Source organism: Aulonocara stuartgranti (genome assembly GCF_965226115.1).
Source record: "Aulonocara stuartgranti genome assembly, chromosome: 6".
NCBI classification, from domain to species: domain Eukaryota; kingdom Metazoa; phylum Chordata; class Actinopteri; order Cichliformes; family Cichlidae; genus Aulonocara; species Aulonocara stuartgranti.
In genome coordinates, this window is record NC_138944.1 from 17,390,959 (window position 1) to 17,406,623 (window position 15,665).

Here is a 15,665-nt window from a genome sequence, read left to right on the forward strand (position 1 = left end):
TTAAATTTCTTTTTTACTATGGATTTAATTTGTTGATATTCTAAAAATCTTTTCTTGTTGATCCCATATTGTGTAACTAGTCCGTCAAATGAAATAAATTCTGTTCCTTCTAGTATATGTTCTAAATATTTGATTCCTTTACCACTCCAATCTGAAAAGTTTATCATATTATTGTTTTGTAATATGTCAGGGTTGTTCCAGATAGGTGTACGTTTGCATGGGATTAATGAAGACGCCGTCAATTTTAGAAACTCCCACCATGCTGTCAGAGAAGAGCTGATGTTGATGCTTTTAAAGCATTCATGTCGTTGGATGTTTGAGCTGATAAATGGTAGGTCTGAGATCTCTAGATTATTGCAGAGTGCTTGTTCTACATCTAGCCAAGGTTCATCTAAGAGGGTGTGTTTTAGCCATCCTGAGATAAACTGAAGCCTGTTGGCTAAGAAGTAGTGCTGAAAGTTAGGCAGTTCTAGTCCTCCTTTATCCTTGGTCTTTTGTAGTGTTTTTAAGCTTATACGTGGGGGTTTATTTTTCCAAAGGAATTTGGACATACATGAATCTAGAGATCTGAACCAATCTTGTGGCGGTTTAGTTGGGATCATTGAGAATAAATAATTTATTTTTGGTAAGACCATCATTTTTATAGCGGCAACCCTTCCCATGAGTGATATGGGTAGACATTTCCATCTAGCCAGATCATCTTCTACCTTCTTTAAAAGTGGGATATGGTTTAATTTAGTTAGATCTGCAAGCTTGGGAGAAACATTAATACCTAAATATTTTATATTTCCCGATTGCAGTGGTGTAGAAGAGGAATTATGGAGGGAGCAATTAATCGGTAGGACTGTAGATTTTGACCAGTTAATTGAGTAATCTGATATTCTTGCAAAAGAGTTTATCAATTCAATCACCCCAGAGATATTGGTTTGTGAATTTTGGAGAAAGAGTAACACATCATCCGCATAAAGGCTGATTTTATGTTCCATGTTCTTGCATTTTATGCCCTTAATTACTGAATTCTGTCTAATTGCTGCTGCTAGTGGTTCAATAAAAATTGCAAATAGTGAAGGGGAGAGTGGGCATCCCTGCCTGGTGCCCCTCAAGAGACAGAAGCTGGAGGATGTCTGGTCATTTGTTCTAACACAAGCTGTTGGGGAATTATATAATATTTTTAACCAGTTTATGAAAGAGGATCCAAAACCAAATTTGTGTAAAGTTGCAAATAGAAATTTACAGTTAACTCTGTCAAATGCTTTTTCTGCGTCTAAAGAGAATATTGTAGTTTCTAGGTTTTTACTGTATGAGTAGTCTATCAAATTAAGTAATCTACGTGTATTTGTTGATGAGTGCCTACCTTTTATGAAACCAGTTTGGTCAGGATGAATTAAGAGGGGGGTTATTTTCTCCAGTCTCTTTGAGAGAGCTTTGCAGATTATTTTAAGGTCTACGTTTATAAGGGATATTGGACGATAGCTTGAGGGATATACAGGGTCTTTGCCTGGTTTTAGCAGGAGATTAATGTTTGCAGAATTCATATTTGATGGAAGTCTGCCCTTTTCTTTAATTTCCAACAACGTTCTGTAGAAAACTGGTGCTAGAATCGACCAGAATTCTTTGTAGAATTCTGCAGGAAAGCCGTCTGGACCTGGAGCCTTATTATTGGGCATACTTATCAGGGCTTCCTGGAGTTCACCTGGTGTCAGTGGTGAATCCAGTGCCATTGCTTGAGTGTCCAATAATTTTGGAAGAGTTATGTTGTCCAAAAACTGATCAATTTCTTTTTTAGATGGGTTTATTTGTGGTGAATACAACGTTTTATAGAAATCCCTGAAAATGTTGTTTATTTGTATCGGATCATATAATGTGTTCCCAGATGAATCTTGAACAGCACATATAGTTGTTTTTTCTTTATTTATTTTTAGCTGGTTTGCTAGAAATTGACCGGATTTATTACCATGTTCATAATTTTGTAGGCGTAGTCTTTGTACTAAGAATTTTGTTTTTTTTATCAATTATCTCATTTAATTCTAGTTTTGTTTTGCGTATTTTGTTCAATGTTTCCTGATCTTGGTGGGACGCGTAGGCTTCTTCTAGTGATTTGATGTTTTTTTCTAATTCCTGAATATTTTTGTTTTCTTTTTTCTTTTTATGTGATGAGAAAGAAATTATTTTACCTCTCATCACAGCTTTCCCTGCTTCCCATAGAACAGAAGCTGATGTTTCGGGAGTGTCATTATAGTCCAAATATGAAGTCCACTCTTTTTTAAAATATTTAATAAAGTCTTCATCTTTAAGTAGTGATATATTAAATCTCCAGTTTTTTCTTGGCGTAGTATTATTCTTGTGCATTAGTGTTAAAGATACAGGACCATGATCGCTGACAGCTATAGGGTGAATCTCAGTGTCTGAAATGTCGTTCAACAGTGAGCTGCTGACCAAAAAATAATCCAGACGAGAGTAGGGGTGATGGACATGTGAGAAAAAAGTATATTCCTTACTGGTGGGGTTAAGGGAGCGCCATGCATCGCAAAGACCAAAGTCGCTCATATACTGTTTGATTATATTTGTGGACTGCCAATTACGCTGAGTTCCCGCTGTATTGAGCCTATCCATGTCTTCATTTAGTCCAAAGAATTATATACTGACGCTTCATATTAGGTATCCAGAACAGAGAACGCAGACTTCACAAAGTGCAAAGTTATGAAAATGCAGATGCAAAAGTTCTCAAAGTTGTTTCATGGCACATAAATGTGGCTAGGCTATGATTAGATTAGCATAGCTAATGCTAAACAGGAGAAATCTATTAGTGTGGCTCAATCCCTGTTAAAAGTTTAAAATCACATTGATCTTTTTCTTTATTACAACAACAACAACAACAACAACAATCTTTATTTATAGAGCACATTTAAAAGCCAAGGGCATGCCAAAGTGCTTTACATAAAAGAATAAAAATTACATATTGTATGTTTACTATTTAAATGAAAATATGTTATTTTTAAAAATTATTTCTTAGTGCCTAGTAAAAGCAGGCCTTCCGGCCTTATTGGTAAGCTAAGCTAATGACTACCTGGTTCTAGCTTAGTTTTAGTGCACGGATTGTCATCACATTTATCACAAGCTTCTTTCTGATGATGAAAAAAAATATCCAGCAGAGGTAAGTTGAAATTTTTAGTTCCCCAAATTTTAAATTACTTCCGAGTAAGTAGAAATTTTGAGAATTTAACACAGATTTTTAACCCTTGTATGGTGTTCGGGTCTGTGAGACCCGTGTTCAGTTTTTTTCAAAAGAAAAATTAAACAATTAATTATTTTTTCACGTGTAAATGTGTTGTGTCTTTCCACTCACTCCACTTGATTATAACTGATTTATTTATAACATTTTATATAAAAGAAAAACGAGAAGCACATTAATTCATAAATGTGATCTAACAAAGGTAAAGGGAAAAAATTAACCATGTTTGCTGTTCATATGTCTTGTAATTGGGATGAAGTAAACATCTGTTGAGTAATTTAACATAAAATTGTTTGATAGTGTTAATTTGGAAAGCCAAAACTCTAGCGGGTCCACCAGACCCATGAACACTGGCTGAGTAACAAAAATACGAACACCACACAAGGGTTAAGTTATTTTATTGAAATTGCCTGCTGCTAAAACCATAAAACATTTCTTATTAGTGAATTTCATTTGTTTGAAGCCTGGTTGAAAGTTACTGTCATTGCCTGCACTGAACTTAATCAAAAACAAATATTTAACACTATTAATGCCGTCACCATAACTTTAGTTTGGTTTAGAGTTAGGGTTTAGTTTGGTTTTATGAACATATGAGGAGCTAGTTCTTTAGGTGAGCTGAATAGTATGTACTTTAGGAATAAACACAGGAGGGGGAAAAAAAGAAGAGGAAGGGAAATTTAATTTTAAATCACTTCCAGTCACACTAACTTTACATCTGGTTGACTTAGTTGGTACTGTGCCCATTTTGCCCGAGTCCTTCTCTTTGTAAAACACTTTTTGAATGGAGATTTTAAAAGAGCAGAAAGAGAACTGGTGTGAAAAGAATGTGTGTTGAAGTCAAGATCACTAAATAAAAAAGCAGATTAAAAGAGGAAGAAAGAAATAAAAAGGAAAAGCTTTCAGGTCCGAGCTTGTCTCTGAGCCCTTCTTGTTCTCACCTTATCTGCGCCTTGGCTCGGCATTCTTACAAATGATTTCAGGATAAAGAGAGAGGCCAAAGCTTGGATATCTGGGATTCATTTACATTCTTACTGGTTTGTGCTTTCCCTGCTTTCTTTCTTTTTTTCCAAGAAGATGGAATTTCAAGGGGCCTAAAAGAAACAGAGCAGGAATCATTCAAGCAAAAAAAAACCTAAGCGTGAGCGTCCCACAGGGATCCGTATGGCTGCCGTGCGGTTGTAATGTCTTTGTCCGCCCATCTCCTCTGATTACCATCAAGTCTCTGGAGATATCCATGAGGGCAGAATTCGTGTGCATTCATGTGTGTTTGGAAAGATGAGTTTGAGCGTGTTTCAAAAAAATGTTTGGAAGATAATTCCGCTGCAGTTTCAATATGTCAGGATACATTTTGCAAATTCAGTATGAACTTTAAAAACTTTCTGTGAAATACAAGGTGTTAAATGATGACCAGAAAGGCTGATATAGTTAGCACACAGCAGTACTTTATTTCCACATTTTTCAGGAAACTGAATATTTGTAGTATTTAAATTTTTTATCACATAGTGTACGTAAATCCAAAATTCAGTATCTTTCCAACTTTGCTTTAGTCTCTACCAACTCTGAAGGGAAATTTCCGTTTTTTTTATCAGCTAAATGCTCTACTATGACTATGCCTTCATGCATCTTGAGCAGGTCCAGCAGCTCCTCAGTTTCATAAGTGTGCAATGAATCCAAGAAGCTCTCAAAGCTGATATAGTCCTCCTCTAGCCTCCTTGTTTACTGAATTGTCTGTATGGAAATCAAATCAATAACAGAAACAGCATGAGTCACTTGAACTATACAGTAAATAAGCATTAAGGTCATAGTTGCATTTAATGGGAACTACACACATAGCTGTATTGTAACTACCACTTAGGCAGTGTGAAAAATATTTGAAACAACTGGAAAATGTTGGCTATTTATCTTCATTTAAAAAAATCACATTGTACAATGATCTTAGGTATTAACTTGTTTGTTACACTTTTCTTCCTCTTTTTGGTCTCTATCACTTATCATAATCTGAGCTTGTTAAAAGATTTCACACAAATGTATCTCGGTAGTTTCCGCTTTGGTTGAATACACATAATACCAGAAAGCTACGCAAACAAATAGAACACAGGCTCTTTAGTATGTCTGCTTTGATGCAGGGCAGATGGTCCAAAGGGATTTCTAAACTATTCCACTGAGAACAGCTGCTTAAGGGAAATAGAGCTGATCCGAGGAGTGACAGTGAACCCAAACAAAAGCTGATGATAACACACTCCCAGTGCTTAGTCAAACTGCAGAGGTGGATGACTTGACTGGTTTTGTCATGGTGAGCACCTTCTTTTACATTACATGTTGTAATCATAATTTATGATTATTGCCACCTGAAGTTTAAGGTTTTATGTATATCTATCTATTGATCGATCGATCGATGTATAAATATATATATATATGAGTAAAAACTGTGAATAAGCCAAGTTTATAATTTAACTGAGGGTTTGACAGTTACCACAAAACCTTTTATTTTATTTTCGTCAAATAAGACATGGGCGAATGAATGCGTGAAAGTGTGATCATGCAAAGTCTAACTGACACAAGGCTGAAACATTTCCATGTCGGGAAACAAACCACAGTTTGAACATTAACTCTGGCATTGCAGGAATGAACAAAGCATCTTGATGGTTGAGTGGTATGGTTGCAACCCTTTGGAGCCAAAAGGGTGTCAGTATCTCACTCTAAACCCGGAAAGCTCTCAAATCTGGATCTCATTAGGCCTGTAGTCGGCTGGTGCTGGACTGAATGCAACCAGAAAGCAGCCACACTCACCCAACAAAACTTCAGCACTGAAACACAGCCAAGCCGAGAGAAAAAATAATGGATCACCAAAAGAGCGCTCAGTGACCTGAACCACCCCTGTAGTCGAGGATGGAAACTGCTGTATAAAACCTGCAGATTGGTTTGGATGTCTGTTTCTGAAAACAGAAGTTTACTTGCATGCATTCACAAACACGTGCAGGGATCTGCACTGGTTTCTTTTTGTCTTTGAGATGTTATCTGGTGTTATCACTGTAATTGGAGCACTAGGTGGTCATTTCCTGCAAGACAGGATCGTAATTGTGATGACTCATTGTTCCTCACTGCTGCTGTCAGAAGATGACCAGATCGCTTGCACTGTCTTTCCCACAGCCTCCCCCATTCCTCAACAAATCCCTCCTTCTTAAGCAACTGGGCCCTGCTGCCACTTCAAAAGAGCAGAGATCTTCCTCACCCTTCACTGGCCCCTTAACCACAGCAAGTTGGCTGGAAAATCCAAATAAACAATGCAGTGATGAGAAAGCTGAACTGTCTTATGTCATGCAATGAGGGCATCTTTTGACTGGGTATGGAAGTGTATTGGAAAATATATTGAACTGGAAATGGGGAAAGAAGAGAGACAGAGTGCTGCTGTGTACATCAGTATTGCAGGGACATAAAAGAGAAAGGGGCACAATAGCAACTAATGAGGAATGTTTTCCTAGGATTACAGACCTGATCTGGTTTGCCTGATTTGAAAAACTTATCAGTCGATTAGGACTGAGGCCTGAGTGGTGATAGATTGCAGGAGGGTCAGTTGTGCGATAGCCTCAGAGAGACCCTAGCTTCTTGGCAGGCAAAGACCATTTAGATAGTCCTCTAAAGCCCAGTATGCCATGCTCATATCTTTTCCTCTTAGGTAATCAAAACCCCAGCCGTTCTGAATGCCTGACAAGCAAAAGCTGAAGCAGTGAAATAACGTCTGGGATATTTTAAAGTTTTATTGCACTGCAAAGAAGTAGGGCTTAGGTTCATGTGTAGGCCAAATTTCACCTTTACAAAGTGAAATATGTACTATGGTGCCATAAGAGTTACAGTATTTTCCTAGCTCTCAGACTGTAGGTGGTCCTTGTTTCCTCGATTTTCCAAGTGTTCATTAACTTTTGACAGAGATGTCTGTCCACACAGGCTGCAAAACATCAGGGATTTTAGAATATTAACACTACAGCTGAAACGTCATGCAGACAGCTTAGAGAAGCCATTACTCCTTCGATGAATCAAATCAGCCGGTTGGCTGCGGCCCAGTGAAATAAACCTCCTTTACAGATCCTTGTGGTCACATAAGTCAACATTAAATCCACACCCAAGTAGACCTGGTTTAGCTGAAAGTGTGTGCGTTGTGTGTGTCGTGTGTGTGTGTGTGTGTGTGTGTGTGTGTGTGTGTGTGTGTGTGTGTGTGTGTGTGTGGCCAGACATATATGTCAAAAATACATGTCAAGAGGAAGAGGCATGCAGTGTATGTTTCAGTTGTTTAAAAACCACAGCATATATAAAATAAAAGATCTCAAAAAATATGTGTGTCAGCATTCAAAACGAAATGAGACATGAGCATAAGTGTCCTACACCCACACCTCTCTTTGATGTGTTTTCACCCACATAGGATATTACCCTTAATGATCTCCTGATAGGAATCCCCCCCTACATGCAGCGGTGCAGACAGCAGGAAGTGTGAGTAAAGCATGTAACTTATACACCAACGCATAAAAACATTAAGACCAGATAAAGTTTTGTGTGTTACTTGCCCTACAAATAGATAAAAGGTGCAAACACACTGGAAATAATATCAACATTAACTGGATGGAACAGAGGAATGGAAACCTGCTGATTTTGCAGTAACTCAGATAGCTCACAGTCATCTTTGTGAAGAAGAAAGAAGTTTATGCTATACCTGGAATAAAGTCATGTTTCTACTGCTGAGTATGCTGCCCCCTTTTTTAACGGCTGCATTTGAGTGACCACTGGTTCATTAATGCATGTCAGCGTGTGAGCAGTCACATTTAACGGCCTTTATCAGGTGAGGCAACCCTTAATGCTATCAGTACACAAACACATATTGTTGTGTTATGCACTGCCCACATGCTGACACAGATATACACAAAGAAGCTTGCAAATCCTTTAGCTAAACCAGTTATATTTGCCACACCAAACAGGTTCGGTAGAAGGTAGCCTCTGTTTGAATACAGTGGTGTAACGAATCAGAGGAACAGACGGATAAAGAGCAGGAATCTGAACTGTCAGAACCTGTGGGCAGAGAAAGTTATTTGAGTTACACAGCTTTTTCACATGCATTCAATCACTTTCAGTGTTTCTCCTTCTACAGAGCAGTGTGTGCATTTGCACAACTCCAAGTGTCAGCTTTGAAACCCACAACAAACCAACAAAAGTTTTGTTTAACTTGCATTGCTTCACACTTACCTCTCCCCTGCTTTGTTTAGCTCTGATAAACGGTCTGCAAGCCCTGCAGGGGAGGTTTCACAGGTAACCTGCTGAAGCGTGTCAAAGCATGCTACAATCAGGTTCTGAGAACTGGGATGTCACTGTGGGCTTGAACCATGTGAATTAGATTCCTTTCACTTCCCTCACTGTAAAAGTAGAGTTTTTAGAACAGATAACATGAGACGGCTAAATCGAATTTCTGTGGAACTTGACAGAAAAAAAAGCTCGATGTCCTTATTTCACTTGGCCCAGAGTGGGACTGTTGCTGCAGTGTTCAAAACTGGTTCTTCCAGTTTTTTTCCAAGTAGTTGCAAAGTTTCAGTGTACGAAATGTATCTGAAGAGTTGTAGCATAGCAGTTATTCATGGGAACACATAAATACTTAAAAATGATTCTAATTATGATTATGTATGTGTTAAGTCAGTGTTCTCCCTAGTTTTGGATTTTTTTCCCTTTATTTAACAGCACCTGTAATAATAGCGGTAACACTTAAAGGGAAATGAGGGCAGTTTAGATTTTAATCAGAGACCCAGAAACATTTCCTATGTTGTCATTATGTTTTCTATATTTAATGAGAGGGCAAGGCTTTGTGATGAAATAAGAAAAATTCAGTTGATATCATCCGTTTATATTTGTTGGTTCATCACTAACACAACATGAACCTTGAACTATAATCACGACTACCGATGTCGTATATTGAGATTCACAGAATACAATGAAATGTGATAAAGATCTCTGCACCAGCTCATCTGAAGCGGCACACATCTGCATGTATTCTGTATGTGTTCACGCGCACACACTATCTGTGCAAATGTGCAAGAGTGAGCAAGAGAGAAGAAGAGAGAGGGAATGTAAGGGGGAGAGACAGTTCAGGCTAAGACCAACCCCCGAAGCTGATGTATGTTTCAGCTAAGGTCGCACTTCACTCCCTCTGCCTCGTCAGTTTGACTGTGACTTACTTGGTGTGCTTGTCTGGATTCTGATGACTGAACAGCAAATGAAGTGCAGGATAAAAGTAATACTACAACATTTCCCAGGTAATTTCTTTCGTTCTTTCTTTGTGTTTCCCATGTCTGATTCAAAATTTGACAATATTGTTACCATTTTTTCTTTAGACACTTTGTTTTAGTTGAAGTTGAAGTTAAGGCTTGTTTATACAGTTTAGAACACAGGCTTTATATTTTCCTGATTTGCGTAAAAATGTATTTGTAACATCTTAACCTTGCTTTTTTTTTTTTTTTTGTATTTTTTATCACTGTCATACCAGGGATAAGCAAGGATGCCAAAATATCTTAACTAACATTTATAGATATTTCTCTCTAAGTGATATACAGGGAAAAAAAACATTTTTCCAGGAAGTTTGAAATCTTTGAAAGAAAAAAAGTGCTTTAGTTATCGCATACAAATGCTCATAGTGACATCATTTGACACAGAAATCCTGGTATGCTTTTATAATCTTCATTCATACTTTTCTACATTATGTAAATCATGACTGTACAATGGAGAGAGCCGACACACAGACACTATGCTCATGTTGTATTCATTTCCCAAATTCTTGCCAGTGAGCTAAATGAGTTCAAGCCTCCAGAACATTTGTTAAATGTTAACACATGACTCAAGAAAAAGGGGGGAAAAATCCTTCACACAAAAAGAGACTGAAAAGAATGTAAACTTAATCACCCCTGACTGTATCCAGCCTAATGGCTAAATCCATCAGTGTATTTATATTGGAATTGGCCAATGGCGTAAACTTCAGACGTGCTGTTTCTGTATTAAACTTTGAGGGTTTAAAGTAGATTTGCATATGTGAAGTTAGCTTCAAACACACGTCATGTACACAATGAAAATGAGCTGCATGTGTGTCAAATCAAACGCACACAGTGTGATGGTTCTTGTCTAACAACCTTAGAGTAACTGGCATTTAGTTTATACACAGCTGCAAAACCTAAATGTCCGTCTGACATTAAATTTACCCCTCTGCTCTCTGCATCTTATTCAGCCCAGCACACACAAACAGCAATAGTTACTTTCTCTCATCTGTTTTAGTGAATAACAAGAGGTCAAGCCTAAGTTAAATGAAATTGAATATGCATTCATACTTGCCTGTACATGTATCTGTCAGACGATGCAGCAATAGATTTCATATGTTCAGCCTACACTTTGGTTTCTTTGGATTCATCAGATTTGATGCGCTCAATCTTTTTGGGCCAAATGTCAGATTATGGAACCAGTAAATATCCACTTTAATATGTACATTTAAAACTGTGACAATTTTAAGCAGTTATTTTCAATTTCACTGATTCTGCATTTCATCTTGCCATCATTTTTATGCTCTATTCTCATGTCTTTTTGCAGTGCATGTCTAAGCTCTCTAACCAGGCAGAGCTCAAAACCACCCTCTGCTGGCAAAAAGGGGCAAAGAAAACATCTGAGGATCCTGGAGGATTACACTGTATATGCTGCATGTAATCCCTCTATGTATTGAAAGGGCTCTGGCATTTTCTGTGAGAGTGGGTATCCATTTGATAAATTCTTCACCGCTCCTACTACTGAAAGCATATCATCAAAGATGACTTTGTAGCTACTGAGTGCACACAGAATAGAAGAAAAGCAACATCAGGCATGGAGGCTTTAAATTCTTCCAGTAGAGTGACTTCAGCTTCACCCCCCACCTCCACTACTCCCTCATGTTCATGCTACCTGCAGTTCTTCTGTGAATACCAGGACAAATCTGTCATTGAAAAGCATTACAACTACACTGAGAAGCTGAGCAACCGTGATAGGCTCAAACCTGAAAGCATTGCCTTACTGGTGGTGTGTGTCCTCATCATCCTGGAGAACACTGTGGTTCTGCTTGCCATTTGGAGGAATAAAAAGTTCCACCTGCCCATGTATTACCTGCTGGGAAACCTGACTCTGTCAGACTTGCTGGCTGGTATTGCCTACATGGTCAATATCCTCCTATCGGGAAAAAATACTTTAAAACTGACACCAGTGATGTGGTTCCTCCGGGAGGGAGGGGTCTTTATCACTCTGGCTGCCTCTATAATTAGTCTACTAGCCATTGCGATTGAACGCCATGTCACTATGGTGACCATGAGGCCGTATCATGGGGCAAAGCGGGGACGCATGTTGGCACTAATTGGTGCGAGCTGGGCCGTGGCAGGGTTTTTGGGAATCCTCCCAATATTGGGATGGAACTGCATCCACAGACTGGACCAGTGTTCAACGGTGCTCCCGCTTTATGCCAAAAGCTACATTCTGTGCTGTGTGTCTGTTTTCAGCGCTGTGCTCTTGGCCATCGTGGTGCTTTATGTGCGTGTTTTCCGCATCGTCCGCACCAACACACAGCGCCAGCGGCTCGGCTTGTCAGGCAGCATAAGGAAGGGCTTAGCCAGGAAGTCAGAGAAGTACATTGCTCTCCTCAAGACAGTCACCATTGTCTTGGGAGTCTTCATCGCTTGTTGGCTGCCCCTTTTCATTCTCCTCCTGATAGATTTTTCCTGCCCCATCCGTGGATGCTCTGTGCTCTACAAGGCTGAGTACTTCCTGGGAGTAGCCATTATCAACTCGCTCCTCAACCCCATCATCTACACACTGACCAGTAAGGACATGAGGAGGGCCATTCTGAGGCTCCTCTGTCGGCCGTGTCTAATGACGTCGGATGGGCAGGTGAAGAAGATTGGGATGCCATTCCTGGAGTGCAGTTTCAGTAAAACTGAGGTGGCCTCCCAGAAGTTAGAACCGGGTCTGGAGACCACCATTTCGTCTGGAAATGTCATCACCACTCCATCTACAATTAAAGCCCTATACCCCAAACTTTTCAAGTCATAAAGACTTTGACTGACTGTGTCCAAAATGTGTAAATGGGTTTCCCGCTCAATAGAGGATATGTAGCACATACACTATTGAGAAACAGTTCTGTGGGTTTTTTTTTCAAAGAGACAAAGAAAGGGGGGCGTATGAAAGACGATGACTCACCTCTGACAGTGTGGCGCAGTTATGGCAATATAACTGAATCACCGAATTTCATTTTGATGAAGCATACCAAACCAGAGAGCAAAGGATGTATTTCAAATGTGAACACGCAATGGTTTTTATGTATATGATGCTAGCAATATGTCTCCTTTATTAATTTGCACTGACATATGCAACCTTGGACTCAATTATTTTCCTGGGCTTCTGTATTTTGTGTGAAGCTTAGAAGGATGCTTCTGTAAACTCAAAGAGTGAAAGACTGAAAACTATGTACTTGCTGGAATAATATGGAGGCTAACGTTTCTCCTCTTGCAGTTTCTTAAGTGCCTTAAAGTCAGAATTAAAACTCCTAACAGTTACAGTGTGTAATCTGCAGACACCTGGATTTCGCTGGTTCGAAGACTGATCGTGTGCTAGATTTGCACGCGTAGATGTTTGGTTACACATATCTGTGTATGTGATGCAAAGGAATTAAGTTGACAGGAAAGAGGTGGCACCCTTCTTGAAATTACTGAATGCTGAATGCAAATAAAGTATGTGGGAGAGGAGGTGCGGAATTAAAACCCCCTGACAGTTTTGAAATGACAGATGGTTAACCTATCTGCGGTAGACGTGGAAAGTTGTTGGGGTCGTGTCCAGTTTTTTTGAAATGTCAGCCTGACATCTGCAGTAAAAACTGCTGCATTTACAAAATGTCAGCATACTTAGCATGGGATTAACTGAAAGATAATGTTACAAGTAATGTTTACTTTCCACTGGCTGACAGCTTAACTCCAACTGAAACCAAATCAGCTGCAGTTGCATCATGTCAAGGCTTTACATTGCAGCTTGTGAAGAAGACAACCTTAGGAAAACGTTCATTCAGCTGCATCACAATTTTTATGGATTAAAATATTTCTGCCTTTGTAAGTTACAGATCATTCTAATCTGGTATAAATTTACCGAGCAATTGTTTCAGTGCTTCCTTTCATCGTTCATCAAGTTAACAGAACATTTCAGTTAAAGGTACTGAATGATTTTTTTTCTTACGTCATTCAAGACTTTAATTGATTAAATGAGGTTGTGGGTTTTTTGTACTAAAATGTATGTAGTGAACTTGATGTATTTGTGAGCATATTTTATATATCTCTATTGTAAATTATATATATATTTTGTAACAAGAAAACGTTAGCAAAATTTGTGTTTCTTTTCATAAAAGAAATAAAGTGTTTCTCTAAAACATTCCAATGGGTTTTCAATTTATTTTCACTATTAGTACCCTGCAGCATTCTTAAGTGCATCAGTGTGTATTACTGTGTTAGTGTAGCTGTGGTTAAGCGAAGAAGTATCGCAGGAAGTCAGCCTCCCTCATTTCACATCTGGTAATGGCATTGACCTATATACTTCAACTTTAGCCCGTCTCAGTATGGCTTAACCTCCACACAATGCCTCTTTTAAATAAATACTTCTTAACCAGTGGTTAAGAGTTACTATCACCTCACACTAATCTGGCCTCCACATTGCCAGTCATAGTTAACAGCCGTGTAATCTCTCTACATGTTATGTATCCAGTTAAGCTACAATGGAAAGATACTGATTGATTTGCAGAAAACTAAAAGAAGCTGCTAAATGGTTTTTCAGTTGTTGTTGTTGTTGTTGTTGTTGTTTTGTCAGGCCACTGTTAAAAAAAAAGTCAATAATGCAAAGCACGTCTAGTGTGACAGACAGCAGATTTTTTTCATGTGATTTTAACTGTCTTTGCCCTAAAGGCATTCTGCAGTCAACCATAAACCCGTCTTCCAGGGGTTTGCTGTATCCACTGTGCCTGCTGGCAGAGGTCATCAAGTCAGGGAATCTTTCCTGTCCTCCAGCTTGATTTTTACTGCAGCAGACTCAACTGTTCGAAGTCATGACCACCAGTGACTTATAAATAAAAGAAGTTGGTATGTGGTTTTTCAGGGTTTTTTTTAAATGTCACACCACTGTTAGAAATAAGCTGTCAATAACGCCCAGCACACCAAGTGTAATAGTGCACCCAATGTAACCTTTAATAAACACTGAACAGTAAGGTTTTGTTTTGTTTGTTTGTTTGTTTTCCTGTCAACCAGTGATTAAGAATGACTATCGCCTCACTCTCACTGGCCCTTCACATCGACTATAGTTAAAATAAGGAAAAATTACACAGCTGTTATGTATCCAGCTAATTTAGCTCCTATAGCAAGAAAACTGTTTAGTGCCTGCATTTATGTCTACATTTGTCTTATAATACTGCCAAAGTTACAGTTATGAAGACATGGTTTTTAATGCTAACATGCAAATCTGGTAAAGATTGTTGGTTGATTTGCATGAAGCTAAAAGAAGCTGTTAAGTTCTTCACTTGTTTTTCAGTTGTTGTTTTTTTTTTGTCAGGCCACTGTTAAAAAATGTCAACAATGCAAAGCATGCCTAGTGTGATAGATAGCAGATATGTTCTTGTGATTTTTACTTTCTGTGGCCTATAGACATAAGCCCTTCCTGATGGTGCTAGAATAACTCTGATATGATTTGTACAGTGCAGGTGTTCCTCCAGATGTTTGCTCTATCCATGAGAACTGTGCCTCCTGGCAGAGGTCAACAAGTCAGAGAATCTTTCCTGTACTCTGGCTTCCATTCTGCTGCAACAAACTCAGCTGTTATAAGTTAAGACCCTTGATAGTCCCTTGATGCCACAGGCACAAATGAAAAACCTGTACTTTTCCTTGCTCTAGCAGAATTTGGGAAATTACAGAGCTGGGGAACTGATAGTCCAAGTGTGAGTGCACTCTTAACCAACACTTGGACTATCGGTGTATAGGAAGCATCCATCTAGAAGAGCAGTTTGGTGCCTCAAGGCTTACTTCAGCTTTTTCCTCTGATTGGATCTTTACGCAGACACACAACAGAGTCTTGGGGGAACTCTAAGTGGTGTATGAATCATGACTTGTCATTTCATATCTAGGATTTGCCAGTCCTTTCAGCGTTAAGGTGTATAGATGGAATGTTATCATGGACTGCTTGATGTGATGAGTGGTGAACTGTGGTTGCAGAGCAACAGGGCTTAAATGTCTTGGTTATATTATGGCAGCTCGTTCCACGGGAGTAAACTCAAAAGTGAATGTTTATGCTTGCAGTCTCACAGTTAGCTTTTGGTGCCACCTTTTGGCTTTTAGGCAGAACATCAAATTCTGTGACCTGAATTACGTGT

The 15,665-nt window shown here is 38.9% G+C and overlaps 1 protein-coding gene across 1 annotated transcript; it reads left to right on the forward strand.

The window, feature by feature from the left end:
• The first annotated feature begins 9,377 nt into the window (after window positions 1-9,377).
• Window positions 9,378-13,684, forward strand: s1pr5b (sphingosine-1-phosphate receptor 5b). Its single transcript, XM_082537409.1, has 2 exons — window positions 9,378-9,522; window positions 10,841-13,684. The coding sequence occupies exon 2, from the start codon at window positions 11,108-11,110 to the stop codon at window positions 12,317-12,319; it is 1,212 nt and encodes a 403-aa protein (XP_082393535.1). The 5' UTR covers window positions 9,378-9,522; window positions 10,841-11,107; the 3' UTR covers window positions 12,320-13,684.
• The last annotated feature ends 1,981 nt before the right edge of the window (window positions 13,685-15,665 follow it).

What these genes read in the sequence shown, in the direction of transcription:
- s1pr5b (XM_082537409.1), top strand. Translation starts at nt 11,108, where the DNA reads ATGGAGGCTTTAAATTCTTCCAGTAGAGTGACTTCAGCTTCACCCCCC.